The 13951-nt window shown below is 43.5% G+C and overlaps 1 protein-coding gene across 1 annotated transcript in view; it reads right to left on the reverse strand.

The window, feature by feature from the left end:
- The window catches only part of HSPH1 (heat shock protein family H (Hsp110) member 1), a 702844-nt gene that overhangs the window by 101540 nt on the left and 587353 nt on the right, over positions 1-13951 (reverse strand). Inside the window, exon 15 of the mRNA XM_085621665.1 lies at positions 5419-5526. Within this exon, the coding sequence (XP_085477791.1) occupies positions 5419-5526 (108 nt within the window). The remainder of the gene's footprint in view (positions 1-5418; positions 5527-13951) is intronic.

Genomic DNA, 13951 nt, shown 5'->3' on the forward strand with positions numbered 1-13951 from the left:
ACTCAGCAGATGGTAACTGCAGATCCAGAAGCTCAGCCGCTTTTTTAATAACTGAGTGGTAGGGAGCCACATCTTTTGAAGGAGCATCAGTAAGAGGAGTAATCTCCCACCCAGCTGACAAGTCCAGGCCACTAGCCTCTTTCAACTCCTCAAACAGATCATCAGATTCCATGAGCTCACCTTCTTCCACCTTTTCCATCTGGTACCTTTGTTCTTCTAGTACACTTTGAGCTTCCCTTCTGGATCTGATTCTCACAGCAGGAGTCGGCGGCGCCGTAACCGAATCAGACGGAGCCGGAGTCGAACCCGGATCCAGAGGAGCAGCCGGAGTCGAACGAGGTCGAGCCGGCGCCGGTGAAGATGGAAGCGGCGTCATGTCCTCGGTGCCGGTAAATGCCAAGACGGCGTCGCTGGGAAAAATGGCATAAAGGGAGCTTGAGGGTAAGCTTGAGGAACTCCCAAGTTGAAAGCCATTGGACCCATGGGACCCGAAGGCACTCCAGAGGGGTTCAAAGCTCTGGTAAAGACCCTATACATCGCATTTAAAAAATGCGTCGGATCTTGACCCGGGCCTGGAAATGAAGGATATGGCTCAGGCTGAGGCATCACCGGACTCGGGCCGATCGGCGCCGACGGTGGAACCAGCGGAGTCGAAGACTCATCCGGAGCCGGAACTTCCTCAACTGGAACCGGAGATGGAGCCGGAGAATGCTCCGGTGAAGCCGCAGGCGATGTCAGGCCAACAGGAGAATAAGAAACAGAGACAGGAGAAGGAGACACGTCGAGAAGGTGAGGTCGATCTCGGAGCCGCATCCCTGTCCGAGGGATGTCGAGATCCATGCCTCTTCTTTTTCTTGTGTTTCTTGGACTTGGAAGCATGCCCCAACGTCGACGCCGACCTTGATCTTCTTCGACCTATTTTCTCCTTTTTCATCCTGGCAATGAATAACTTGGCCTCCCTTTCCTTCAGAGCCTTTGTGCTCATCTTGTGGCAGCAAGAACATCCTTCGACATCATGATCCGATGAAAGGCACCAGACACAGTTCTCGTGCGGATCCGTAATCGACATGTGCTTACCGCACTCCCTGCAAGGCTTAAATTCAGACTTCTTAGTTGACATCTTTCAACTGCAGACAAGAAGAAAGAGAGATACCAGCAGGAAAACAAAGTATCCAGCTAAAGCTACAGAGAGAGTCCCCGAATACCGTTAGCATCGACGGCGCGGAAAAAAGGGAACTGACGTCATCACGCCGACGAGGTCTTCTTATGGATCCGGTGACGTCAGTGGAGTCGCGAGCGGAGCCGTGTCTCTGTGACGTCGTCTTCGACCTCATCGGCGTGGAGTGCTACAAAAGTTTCCGAATGTTGCTGGCGCAGGGGATATTCACAAGGTGAGGAATCCAATGTCAGATGTATCCATCAGAAGGCTTGTCTACAAGAGTCTTACACATCTGCATATCACTTGTAATTATTATCCTTGACCCATTTAAGGGGTTATGCAGCACCTAGGAAACAGATTCATGGACTTGGCCCTCTCTGCAGGATCAATCCCAAACTTTTTGCCTTCACCCTCGTTTCCTGAACCCATTGCAGCCTTTATCTTGAGTCACAAGGCTAGGTTTAGCTGGCAGTTTGTCTTTGTGTTATGCTCCCAGACAGTGAGACAAAGAAGGAATTAGTGTTGGCAGGATTGGCCATATCTGACTTGACGAGAGGAGCTGACCCTTACCAAACTTGTGCATCACAAAGACTGTGTTACCACACTCACAAAGAGTTTAACACTAGTCTTTTGTGCCCCAAGACAAGTTAGGGCCAGGGCAGGGAGCGAGGAAATTCCAAATACTTCTGGGGTGGAAACCTCCAGAACCTTCTGTTGCTTCAAAGCTGGCACCAAGTATACATATTGGACTCTCAGACCCAACTCTTCAGTACACGTTTGGACATGTGAAAGACTCAGAGGGACTGCTACTACTCAATAGTGGCACCTCAGTCCATTATCCTTGAAAGTGGGCCTAAAGGTGATCTGCCAGCCTAGCTGTGGTCCTCATCAAAAGCAACGTGAAATCCTGCAAAGCCTCGCCACGCAGCTACCAGCCTTGTCTAAATTTATGCCAAGCAACACAAAGCCCCACAAAGCCTCGCAGCCCAGCTGCCAAATTCATCGGAACTGATGTGAAGTAAGGTACAGCCCTGCCAAACTCCGCTGTGCAGTTCACTGGAACCTATATAGAGAGAGATGCAAAATGTCGCCACACAGTTTTAGCCAAACAGACACTGGACAGTGCAAAGCAACGCCGTGCAGACCGGGAACCAAAGACATACGGTACAATCCTCAAGGGGCCAAACTTGGTCCTGTACGCTGCCTGCGCTCCATTGCGATTTGCCTGAACTTGTGACTTTGTCGTGGTCCGACGCGACCTGAGAACCATGGTTGGTGCTTTGTGCTTTTTCAGAACAAATCTTTCACTTAAATCTTTAAAATTGCATATCTCCAGGGTTCTACTTATTGGATTTTTATTGTTTTGGTCTCAAATAATTTATTAAACTGTACTCGATTTTTCTAAAATGGTGTGGGATTTTTCTTGTGTTGTGTTTTCACTTTACCACTGTTTGAAATGCCGCATTAATACTTTACACATCGCCACCAAGATAAGCTTAACTGCTTTTGTGCAAACTACTAAAGGGCTAGGCACAGGTTAATTTAAGGTGGCTTGTAACTTCACCCTGGCAGGAATTGTGGTTGCTGCTTGAATAGGTTTTACCCCCCCGAAGTAACCCAACCAGTAACCCAATTTCCTATATCAATGTAGGTGAACTCAGTGAAAATGAATGGCAAGATACAAAGATGGGCCCCAGATAAATAGCTATCTCAGAAAAACTAAGGGGATTTAGATTTAACTACCTACAGTGGTTTTCCTGTAACAGGGAAAGGCTGTGGAACATGGGCTGTGGCATCTCACCTACAAACGCTGCCTCTGTTAAAAATTGAGACCTTATTCACATGTCTTGGGAGATGTCCTTTGTTTTTCATTTCTTTGGAGGATTAATCCCCATAACTGTGGTTTTTTTTTGTCTTTTTAATGTCTGTAGGTTGATAAGAGACATCAACCTTTTTGTTCAGCCTGGAATTTCTATATGCAAAGGAAACTATTACCAGGAATGGACAGATGCAAGATAATCAAGTCTTTAAACAATTAATCTAGTGCATGCCCAAGGAGACATGCCAAACAATGGGGACTATGAAAGTCTCACTTTAATATTGATATCCAAGGATAAGCATGAAGTTTGATTATATGAGAAACATTTGTATGTGTAATGAGACTATTAATATGTACATATACATTACATCAATTGCAGTGCACCTTCTAAGGTTGTAAGGGCACCAATAGTTGCTCCACCTTTAGAGATTAACCGGCTTTTGAGGTACCAATTAGTATTCCTCAGCAATAGTATCGTATCTATGTTTTCTCTTCCCGCTTGATCGCAAGAAGAGAAAACATAGATGGAGCAACTATTGGTACCCTTACAACCTTAGTCTAAAGAAACTAAGACTACAACAACTCATTGACTTATGAAATGAGTGGATTTATATAAAGATTGAAATAAGGGATTGAAGGAATAAAGAGAGAAATTCCTGGCCAATCAATTTCCTGGTGATTTTAAAACACTGGAAGTGATTCATCACCCAAATAATGGGGAGACACCCATATGGTTTATAGAAGAAATTGGAAAGAGAACAACATTATATTTTCTAAAATAAGCTTGTCCTGAAGAAGGTGGTGTCAATCAACACAAGTCCACCGAAACGCCGCGTTGACAACTTGTTTTTATTGTATTGTTTTATTTATTATCTGTATTGATTTTTATGGGTTTTGTAGAGATTCACAGTGATTATTGGAATAGTGCTGTCTGAAAATATTTGCACTAGGAACAAAGTAATACAAGGCGCTCTGTTTACAATGCAAAACTAAGTAGCAGCAGATCAAAAATCTATTGAAGGAAAAAGACTATTATGTATATGCAATATTAACTCAGCATATTAAATTAACCTTCCGTGATCTCTTTTATATAATTGATTATGAAATGTTGAGTTTAAATAGATTCTACTGTTGTATTTGAAAAATTGTTTAAATAAAGGAGGAGATACCTTTTACAAAAAACAGGACTTATAGTTTGGGATGATTGTATGTGAATGTGTGTGAAATATTAGTTGAGAAAATTAAGCAATAGACTAATAATTACATGGGGACAAATAATTTTGGTTGGTTACTTTAACCCAGTTCTCTTTGTTTTGATGGGTTGCCCTCACATTTGGTTTCTAGAACACAAATTCCTACAGTTCTGAAAGGTGATAATCTTCGACTGGACTAAAATAACTTGGTGCTGTAGTTCTTTATTTCTGGTCAGTGGGCAGAGATCAACATTTCTCTGGATCAGACGCAGTCCATCAGGCGGTCCCACAGAAGAGCTTATTTCTCCAGAAAATGAAGGAAAGAAATTAAATGAAATAAGGAACTGGGTGATCTTGGCACTGGAAGGGTGAGCTAGGTAACAGTCCTTCCGTCAAAAAGTTACAAAATATAACAAAAACAGCTTTTAAACTGTCAAGGGCAACCAAAGACTGTAATGGAGATTAAACGTAACAACCACTGCCAATGTTTTCTCACTTGCATGACACAACTCCACGGGCCCGATTCACAGAACTAACTTAAGACAAAATCCTAAACTTACTACCATTTTAGTATTCACAGAAGGCACTTACTCATTTTGGTATTCACAGAAGGCACTTACTCATTTCGGTATTCACAGAAGTTAGGAGTCCTAACTTTAGGACTCCTAAATGCCTTCTGTGAATACCGAAAGCCTTAAAATTAGGATTTTTCTCAGTTTAGTAGTAGTATAGTTAGGGCTCCTAACTTTAGGACTCCTAAATGCCCTCTGTAAATACCGAAAGTCTTAAAATTAGGAGTTTTCTCAATTTAGTAGTAGTAAAGTTAGGACTCCTAACTTTAGGACTCCTAAATGCCTTCTGTGAATACCGAAAGCCTTAAAATTAGGATTTTTCTCAGTTTACTAGTAGTAAAGTTAGGAGTCCTAACTTTAGAACTCCTAAACTGAGAAAAATCCTAATTTTAAGACTTTTGTTATTCACAGAAGGCATTTAGGAGTCCTAAAGTTAGGACTCCTAACTTCTGTGAATACCGAAGTGAGTAAGTGTCTTCTGTGAATACCAAAATGAGTAAGTGCCTTCTGTGAATACGAAAATGGTAGTAAGTTTAGGATTTTGTATTAAGTTAGTTCTGTGAATCGGGCCCCACATCTTTAACTGTTATGCACTTATCCTACTGAGTCTACAATAAATACAATGCAAAATACAAAATAACACGTTGGTTTCAGGCCATAAAGAATATGACTTACCTGCAGTTCTTCCAACTTGTTTAAGTATACTTCCTTTGGCTGGTCTTCTCCCTCTTCATATAACCAGTCCTCGGTGTCTGTCAGCAGCTTTGAAAATCTACTAAGATCCTAACAAAAGAAGCAGACATACAGATAGGCTTAATTTAATTTCTAAATAAAACGTACGCATGTTGGTGAGAAAACATGAAGGCTATTTCTTTTGAGGGGACATTAAGGGTAGTATGTGTTATTGCCAGATTATGATGATTCCTATGCCTGGGAATAATGTTAAGTGAATGATTTACATGTCATCACCTTACTAAATAAGCACACACATCATAGTAGGGAAGCCACAGTCTGGTTTTAATCGAGTCCAAGGCAGCAGTAAGTAGGAACATGAAAAAGGCATTTGATCTGGTTAGTTTGTTATAATTTGGAGCAGGTTCTGGTGAAATTCGTCCTTCAGGATAACTTTGAAGTAAACATTGAAGTAATGAATGGTGAAGCAAGATCTGCAATAGAAGTTAAACGACTGAAGTCGCATGTTTGTTGCTTGATTAGATGGTACGCTGCAGAGTTGCGTGTTTCCACCTTTGTTTACTATTTCCAAGGCCCCACTGCCTCTGGCTATACAACACAATTTAAAATTTCAGGCACTAAGCTTTGTGATGAGGAAGGCCGATTCACACGTTCTGCATACTTCAACCATCTAGTGTTGGGTTTAGACGCTTGCAAGTTGTTGGACACTGATGCAGCCTTCTTGCGAGTAGAGTGAGTCCTCAGGGTAACGGAGAGGCTCTTTTTGCCTTTTGATAGCAAGTCTGTATACGCTTCACTATCCACTTAGCAATTACTGCTTTATTTAGATGTAGGTTGCCCTTTGCGAATGTTTGAAAAGACCATGAACAGCAGGTCTGCTTTGCGAAAGAGTTTAGTTCAATCTATGTAGTACACGAGAGTGCGCTTTACGTCCAAGGTATGAAGCACTTTCTCTGTTACTGAATCTGGTTGTGGAAAGAAGACTGGTAGATCTGTAGTCTGGTTCAGGTGGAAAGGGGAAACCACATTAGGATGGAAATTAGGGTTTGTCCTGAGCATTACCCTCTCCTTAATTAACTTGGATGAAAGGTTTTTCCAGTTTGAGGGCTTGCAGCTCAATAATGTAGTGTAAAGAAGTGATTGCAACCAGGAGGTCTACCGTTCAGGACACGTACTAGAGCAAGCAAGAATGTAAAGAGTTCAACTGGGTGGGGTGGGGACCCAAAACACTGCTAAGGGAGCTATTAAGGTTCCATGCTGGTGCAGATGAAACCCTGAGAGGAAGGACTTAAGGCTTTCCATGAAAGCCTTGATTACACATGTAAGGAAAACAGAGTAATGTTTCTTGTTATGCATGTATGCAGCAACAGCTGCTAAATGAAGCCATATGAAGTGACGCAGGGCAGGCTTTAGCACTGGTAGTGCCCTGTGCAACAGTATTGTTGGGGCCCCCCCATGACCACCTCTGCCACGGATTCCCTCACTACCACCATTTAACAGTGCCCCAGAAGTCCACATAACCACTCTCTCTCAGATTCAGTTCGTTTTACAGCGCCACTCGTACCAGTGTAAGGTGTCAGAGCACATTTATGCTGTTCGGAGATACTCCTTCGAGATGGTCTCCGAACTGGTGGCCAGCGGAACTGGGATCCGCACCGGCCCCAAAGACTGTGGTAAAAAATCTAGGCGTCCGCCTGGACCAGAATTTAATTCTGAAGGAACAGGCTTCAACCACCATCGCCGCCTGTTTCCATGCTCTTGGCCTCCTGCGAAGGGAATTTCCCTTTCTGCACCTGTCCATTTTGAAAACCCTTATCCAGACACTAGTATTAAGTCGCCTAGATTATTGCAATGCGCTGCTGAGCTCAGCTCATGAAGCATCATTGAGCAGATTGCAAGTGGTCCAAACCACTGCAGCCCAACTGGTCTCCAATGCTCACTCCATAGCCCCCTCCCTCCCCCTCTTACAGAGATTGCACTGACTCCCAGTGCGGAAGCGGATCTGTTTCAAGATCTGTTGCATTGTGCATGAATCTCTAAAAGGCAAAGGCCCCAGTTATTTGGCAGAGAAACTTATGAAATACCAGCAATCTAGGGTGTTACGCTCAGGGACCAAATCTCTACTTGTGGTTCCACGCTGTAAGCTAGTAAGCTAGGTGGTAAAGCATTCTTCCACTTAGCCCCTACCTACTGGAACCAACTACCTATCCAGTTGCGGGAGTGCTCCGATCACCTGCAGTTCCGTAGGCTTCTGAAGACTACTTTACTCAAATCTGTTCCTTTTCTCTGGCCGGCTAAAGCAGTTCGTTAGAGCGAAGGTACCCCTTTGGGGGTGATTCAGGCACTTTATAAATCACAAATCAAATCACATTACATCACACACATATTGCCCAGAGACAACCATACATGTGTAAATCAGTGTATAGAAAATGTTACATAAGACAGAGGACTACAAGACGTAGGAGTCACATGTCATCCACACTGGTAGGCAGTATTGTTTAAGAGTCCTCAGTCTGGAAAAATTCAGAGTTTAAAATGTAACAACATTGTTAGAGGTTCTCTTTAATAATACAAATTGATTGCAACCCAAATGAACCCTTTTTGCAAGATTGGGATAATTAAAGACTGAGCAAAAAAACATATAGCTCTAATATATACTTTGACTTTTGTATGCAGCTCTTTGATGACAGTTAATAGCTCACTATTCTATATTAGGATTTTAACTTCTGAAACTTCAAGAAACAAAAGGATATCTACAACAAAAGCAGTAACTCACTGATCCATTTACATAAAATACACTTTGTGATCTGCATGGTACATGTTCTTTACAGCAGACATAGTATCCCTCTGCACTACGATGAGTCAAAACTTCCACTAGACAAAATTCCGGTCTCTCTCCAGGAAGAACATTGATCACCAGAGTTATCTTGACATATAAATTGATGCCTGAAATTGCTGGAGGAAAGGAACACGGCAGCAGGTGCTTTAAAAATTATAATATACTATCAAATATGGGGCCCGACCCAAAGTCAGCGCCCAGGGCGGTGGGACTGGTCGCACCGCCCTAGAGCCGTCCCTGAAGTGACGTGTGGATGAGGAAGGTAGGCAAGGATATCCTGGACTGCAAGCTTTAAGAGGGTCTAGTTTCTTAGCAATGCAGTACTGGGCAAATCTTTTCCACTTTGCTGCATAGCATGTCTGTGAGGTAGGTCTCACAGGATGTCCATGCAGTCCTGGAGGAGAGTACATTTTCGACACCAGAGTGGGAGAGGTGAAAAGCATAAGCAAAAATCTCTGAGCAGTTGATCCACAGTGCATTGTCCAGGGTGTGGATACATGGAGGCGATGTTTTGTCATTTTGCGTTCTCAGGGGTGGTGAGCAAGTCAAGATAAGGAGTGCTGGTGCAGAACTTGCAGGTAGAGTTACCAATTGTGCGCTTATTTTTATGTTCTGTTTATCAGGTCTACCAAGTCACTGTTCATCCCCAGGAGGGACTTAAGAGGATTCAGTGGTGGAAAGGGCAATACCAGACTGTCTAAGCTAACAGGGAAAGGGAGAGCGAGTGGGTGCGCCCCTGCTTTTGTAAGTAGTGCCTGACGGTCATGTTGTCTTGAAGGCGAGGCTAATAGCCAGAAACTCAAGGAAATGAATGCAATGGCTATGCTGCTTAGGAGTCCACACACCCTGCACTGTGTTCTGATCAAGAGGAGCTCCCCACCCGGTTTGAGAGGTGTCTGTCGTAATGGTTGCTTGCGGAATGGGTCTAGAAAAGGCCTGCCTCACAACAAGTTGTTGCTGTTCCACCACTGCAGACAACAATTGAGGCTGGGCTTTAGGAACACTAAGAGGGTCATTAGGATGGCGGGCGGACTTTGTCCGCCCGCCATCCTGTCGGGGAATGGGACCGCCTGCCATCTGTGCGGGGTCCCGTTGCAGACATTAGGATGCGCCCGCCACACTGGCGGGCGCATACTGCATTCCTAACAGTGCGGCGGGCGGTGCTCTCAGCACAGCCCGCCGCAATGGCAGGAAGGCATGTCATGCACTTCCATGCACAACGTGGCAGGCACTGCGCAGTGCCTGCCATGTTGTGCATGGAACTGCAGGGGGGTACCATAGGTACCCCCCATGTGCATCCCCCACCCCCAAGAATCCCTGGGGGCCCGCTACGGGCCCCCAATGGCAAAGACCGCCACGGAAAGGCACATCCCCGCATGTATGCTATTATGGATGGCGGTGTCTCCCTGACACCACCACCATGTTAGCTGCTTTTCTGCCCGGTCGACTCTGCGACCGGGCGGAGAACCAGCGGACGGTCTTTTCGTCCGCCGGGGTCCCCCCCGCCATGGTAATGTGGCGGGGGGAATGTTGAAGCGGCAGTGTTTTTTAGGGGGCGGATCGCCACCGCCATACGGGAGGTGGCGATCAGCCCGCTATACTAATGGGCCTCCAAGTCTTTCATCTGACCCTCGACCTGTGACCATTGTGTTCAAAGACACTGTTGCAACAAGAGCATGTGCAGTCATCCTTGAGGTACAATAGCAAAGCATGAAACCATCGTACCCAAAGGCACATTACAATGCTGACATTGTGGCTGAAAAAGAGGTAGAAGCTAGCTGAGGGCTGCAAACCTTTGGGGGTCTTGGGTAGGCTTTGCCAGTGACCGAGTACAGCTTGCCACTAGAAAAGGTTGGATCAGGAGGGGTTGTAGGTGGGACTTGGTTACATTTATGGTGCACCTGAGGAGGTGGAGAAATGAGATGGATGCCTGTATGTGCTGAAGGCACTGCTTGCAATATTTATAAGCCAGTCGTCAAGATAGAGGAAAACATGGATTCCCCCAACTTTAAGTGGGCAACCAGAACAGATAATGCTGGACACTTACAACAAAACGCAGGTAGCGCCAGTGGGTGGGATGGCTACATTTGTGGAAGCTGGCATCCTTGCCCATGTAGTCACCTTGCAGAAGCAGAGCTATCACATCCTGCAGCATTACCATATGGAAATGTTCTGAGAGTATTTTTGTTGTAGGGCCTGAGGGAGCAGTCTAATTAGGGGATTAGAAAGTATAGTGAGTATACCCCTTTGCACCAATGGCAATTGGGCACCGGCTCAATGGTGCCCTTTTGAAGGAGTGCTTGAAGCTCTTTCCCTCACAGACGAAGATACTCCCTGCTGAAAAGGAGCTTGCTATGAGGAATGGTGGGTAGGGGTATGAGAAGTTATAAGCAATAGCTGTGCTGTACTACTCCCAATTGTCTGGTGTGATTGACTCAAAAGACTTCTTAAAAAAAAAAACTAATTGCAATCAAAGCTGAACAATAGATCGAACAAGCAAAGCATGTGTGTTTATCTACAGCAACATATGCAATGAACATCAAATTATTACTGAAAGCTGATGACAAAAATAATCGCCCCACAAAGAGTGCCCTTGTTAAACGAATATGTCAGTATTTCAGGGCATAAAGTTACCTGGGATGAAACTGATAAGTCTCTCTAAGAAACTGCGTGATTGCCGCGAAAGAAGACATTGGTGTGGTCTATAGCATGGGAAACACAGCAGCCCTAATCTTTTCTGACCTTTCTGCATCTTTTGACACAGTATCACATCCCATTTTCATCAGACGCCTCCACGAGATTAGCCTCCAAGGACCTTTTTTCCGATAGATCTCCTCCATTTTGACAGACAGAACAGAAGCAGTCAGCCTGGCTCTTCTCGGAAGCATGTAAACTTATCTGTGGAGTGCCTCAAGGGCCATCCCTCAACCAGATGCTCTTCAATGCCTACATGATCCCTCTGCCCAATGTCATCTGTGCACATGGCATCAGCATTCTCTCCTACGCCGTTAACACACAACCCATACTCTTCCTCTTGAACAAGACCTCCATCTCAAGAAACAAGTTTTTCATCTGTATGACCAAAATCATGAACTGGATGAAATCTAACTGTCTTAAGCTCAAGACAGACAAGACAGAAATGGTGATCTTTGGCAAGAACATCTCACCCTGGGATTCCACCTGATGGCTGGCTGACCCTGGACCCACTGCCACCCCCAGCAACCACACCAGGAACCTCAGAATCATCACATACAGCAAACTGAACATGAATGCATAAATCAATGCAATCACAGCATACTGCTTCAACACCCTAGAAATGCTGAGAAAAATCTTCAAATGGCTCCCTAACAACAACCACAAGACCATCACATGCACCTTTGTCACCGGCAAACTGGACTATGGGAACACATTATATGCCAAAGCCAGCAAGCAACTTGAAAAAAGTCTACAAATCATCCAGAACTCTGTAGCCAGACTCACCATCAACCGCCTGCGAAAAACATACATCACACAATACCTCAGGAAGCTTCACTGGCCCGCAGTTACACGAATGTGCACAGTTCAAACTCTCACCTCACACCTTCAAGGCACTACACAACACAGGGCGTGCTTACATGAACAGTCCCATCTCCTTCCATCACCCAACCAGACACCTCCTCTCAGCCATACTCCTTCGTGCACATGCCCAACACATAAACAAGATAAATTCTGATGGTCAGACCTTCTTCTTTATTGCTCTTAAAGAGAGAAATTACCTCCCTTTTCACATCAGAGCCACCTGCTCTCTTCTTGAGTTCCGCAAGAAGCTAAAGTTCTGGCTCTTCAAATAACAACCCCACACCCTAAGAAAGGCTAGGCTCACCCTCGATAATCACCAAGATACCCTCACAAGTGATAGTGCGCTTCACAAATACTCATAAAATAACACAAATTAACATATACCTATTTCCAGAATAATGACTACAAATTTGAAAAGTCTAAGATTACAAGCACAGCAGCATTTTAAAAGATGGAAAGGACTTAATTTAACATTGTAGGCAAAATCAATGACCCTTTTCCCCAAACTTTTTTCAGTTGTTCAGGTTCGGTCATTCCAACTATGTGCTTTCAAAATTGATGAATAAACTTTTATGTCTCTTTTAATAGGCAAATATCTTCCTATGTTGAGAGGGGGCCACGTTATTGACTTTAATGGTATGCCTCGAATTGTCCATGATGGACAGGTCTCGAGAAGAAATGGTTAAATTCCATTCTGCAAGAGTGTCTGATAAATTAACTCAGCAATCAAGTTAGAACACTGCCCCTTACCTTTAAACATACAGTGAAAACATGGACTGGACTTGCAGTTGCACGAAAGTAGTGAAGGTTCTTTTTACATGATCAGGCTTAAATTTGGGGAAAGCAAGTGATTAACAAGATGGTGTCCTCGAAAGTTTGGCTCAAACCTGGCATTTTGAGAGGGGTACTAGTTTAGAAGGATAAAAATATATATATATATATTATTTCCTAAAACTTAAGCATAAGATACCTAGTACTCAATAGGGAAGATACAGATACTTATCATTCTTACTCACATTTCTACCTTCTATGAGTGGAGAGGGAATTTCAGAAGTTTATTATTCTTTGTTCTTCTTTGCTATATAAAATGCTTTAATATAACTTTAATGCAGTTGAGGTTTCAGACAAATATAGAATTGGGTGGTGAGATCTCAGAGCTCACTACATTTATGGAAGAGTGCTTGTAAATGGCTTACAGGTGCAACAATAGACCTTAATCTTAGATACACACAAAACAGAATACTGTTTCTTATTTATCGGATGGCAGTTAAAATAACGGAATAACTACGGATTGTTTCAGTCTTTGGACTTGTAAGCAAGCAACTGGTATTTGTATTCAAATGTTGTGGAATTGTCGACTTTTTTTTATTATGGGGCAATGTATTGCAACACATGAAACTGTTAGGGTCAAGGTTGATTGAACACTCTCGCTTGTTGTATTGCATTGGAGCAGGTACTGATTTGGTTATGATCAGAAGCTTATCGTAGTGAGGGCATTGACACCAGTAAAGAAATAATTCTTAGGTAATGGAAAATCATAGGGGTGCCCCATCACCTGATAACTTATTAACGGGGATCTCATTACTGTGCAGATATTAAACGATGTACATTATAAATTGGATTTGGTGGATAGATATGAGGTGAAATGGTACTAATTCAACAACTTGAGACTAATCTCGTTTTCCTTTTTCCTGCCATGCGGTATGTGGTACATTGTATTAAAATAGTTTTTTTATTTTTTGTCTTATAATACATATACATACCCTTGTGCTGACTTGGAATACTTCAACTTTGAACATTTCACTTACAATGGGAAGATAAAAACGTTTCTAATTTGTTTTTTTAACCTGTTAGGAAGAAAAAAGTTGCTTATCTGTAGCTGAAGTTTTCCTGTTCTACGTTGTAAAGCTGGAAGTCCCATGTTGGACATAGTGAGCTGCAGTAGTTTTAAAACATATATATAATAGACTTAACATGGCTCCAACAGTAGCCAGTTCAGATCATTATAAAAGATCTGAAACTCAGCTAATCAGAGCCAAGTACAGCAATCACCTCTTCTCACTCAGGCCGCCATAGCTTAGATTTTGTAGTATTACTGTAGTCATTTTATGTACACAG

Source organism: Triturus cristatus, chromosome 8 (genome assembly GCF_964204655.1).
Source record: "Triturus cristatus chromosome 8, aTriCri1.1, whole genome shotgun sequence".
Lineage (NCBI taxonomy): Eukaryota > Metazoa > Chordata > Amphibia > Caudata > Salamandridae > Triturus > Triturus cristatus.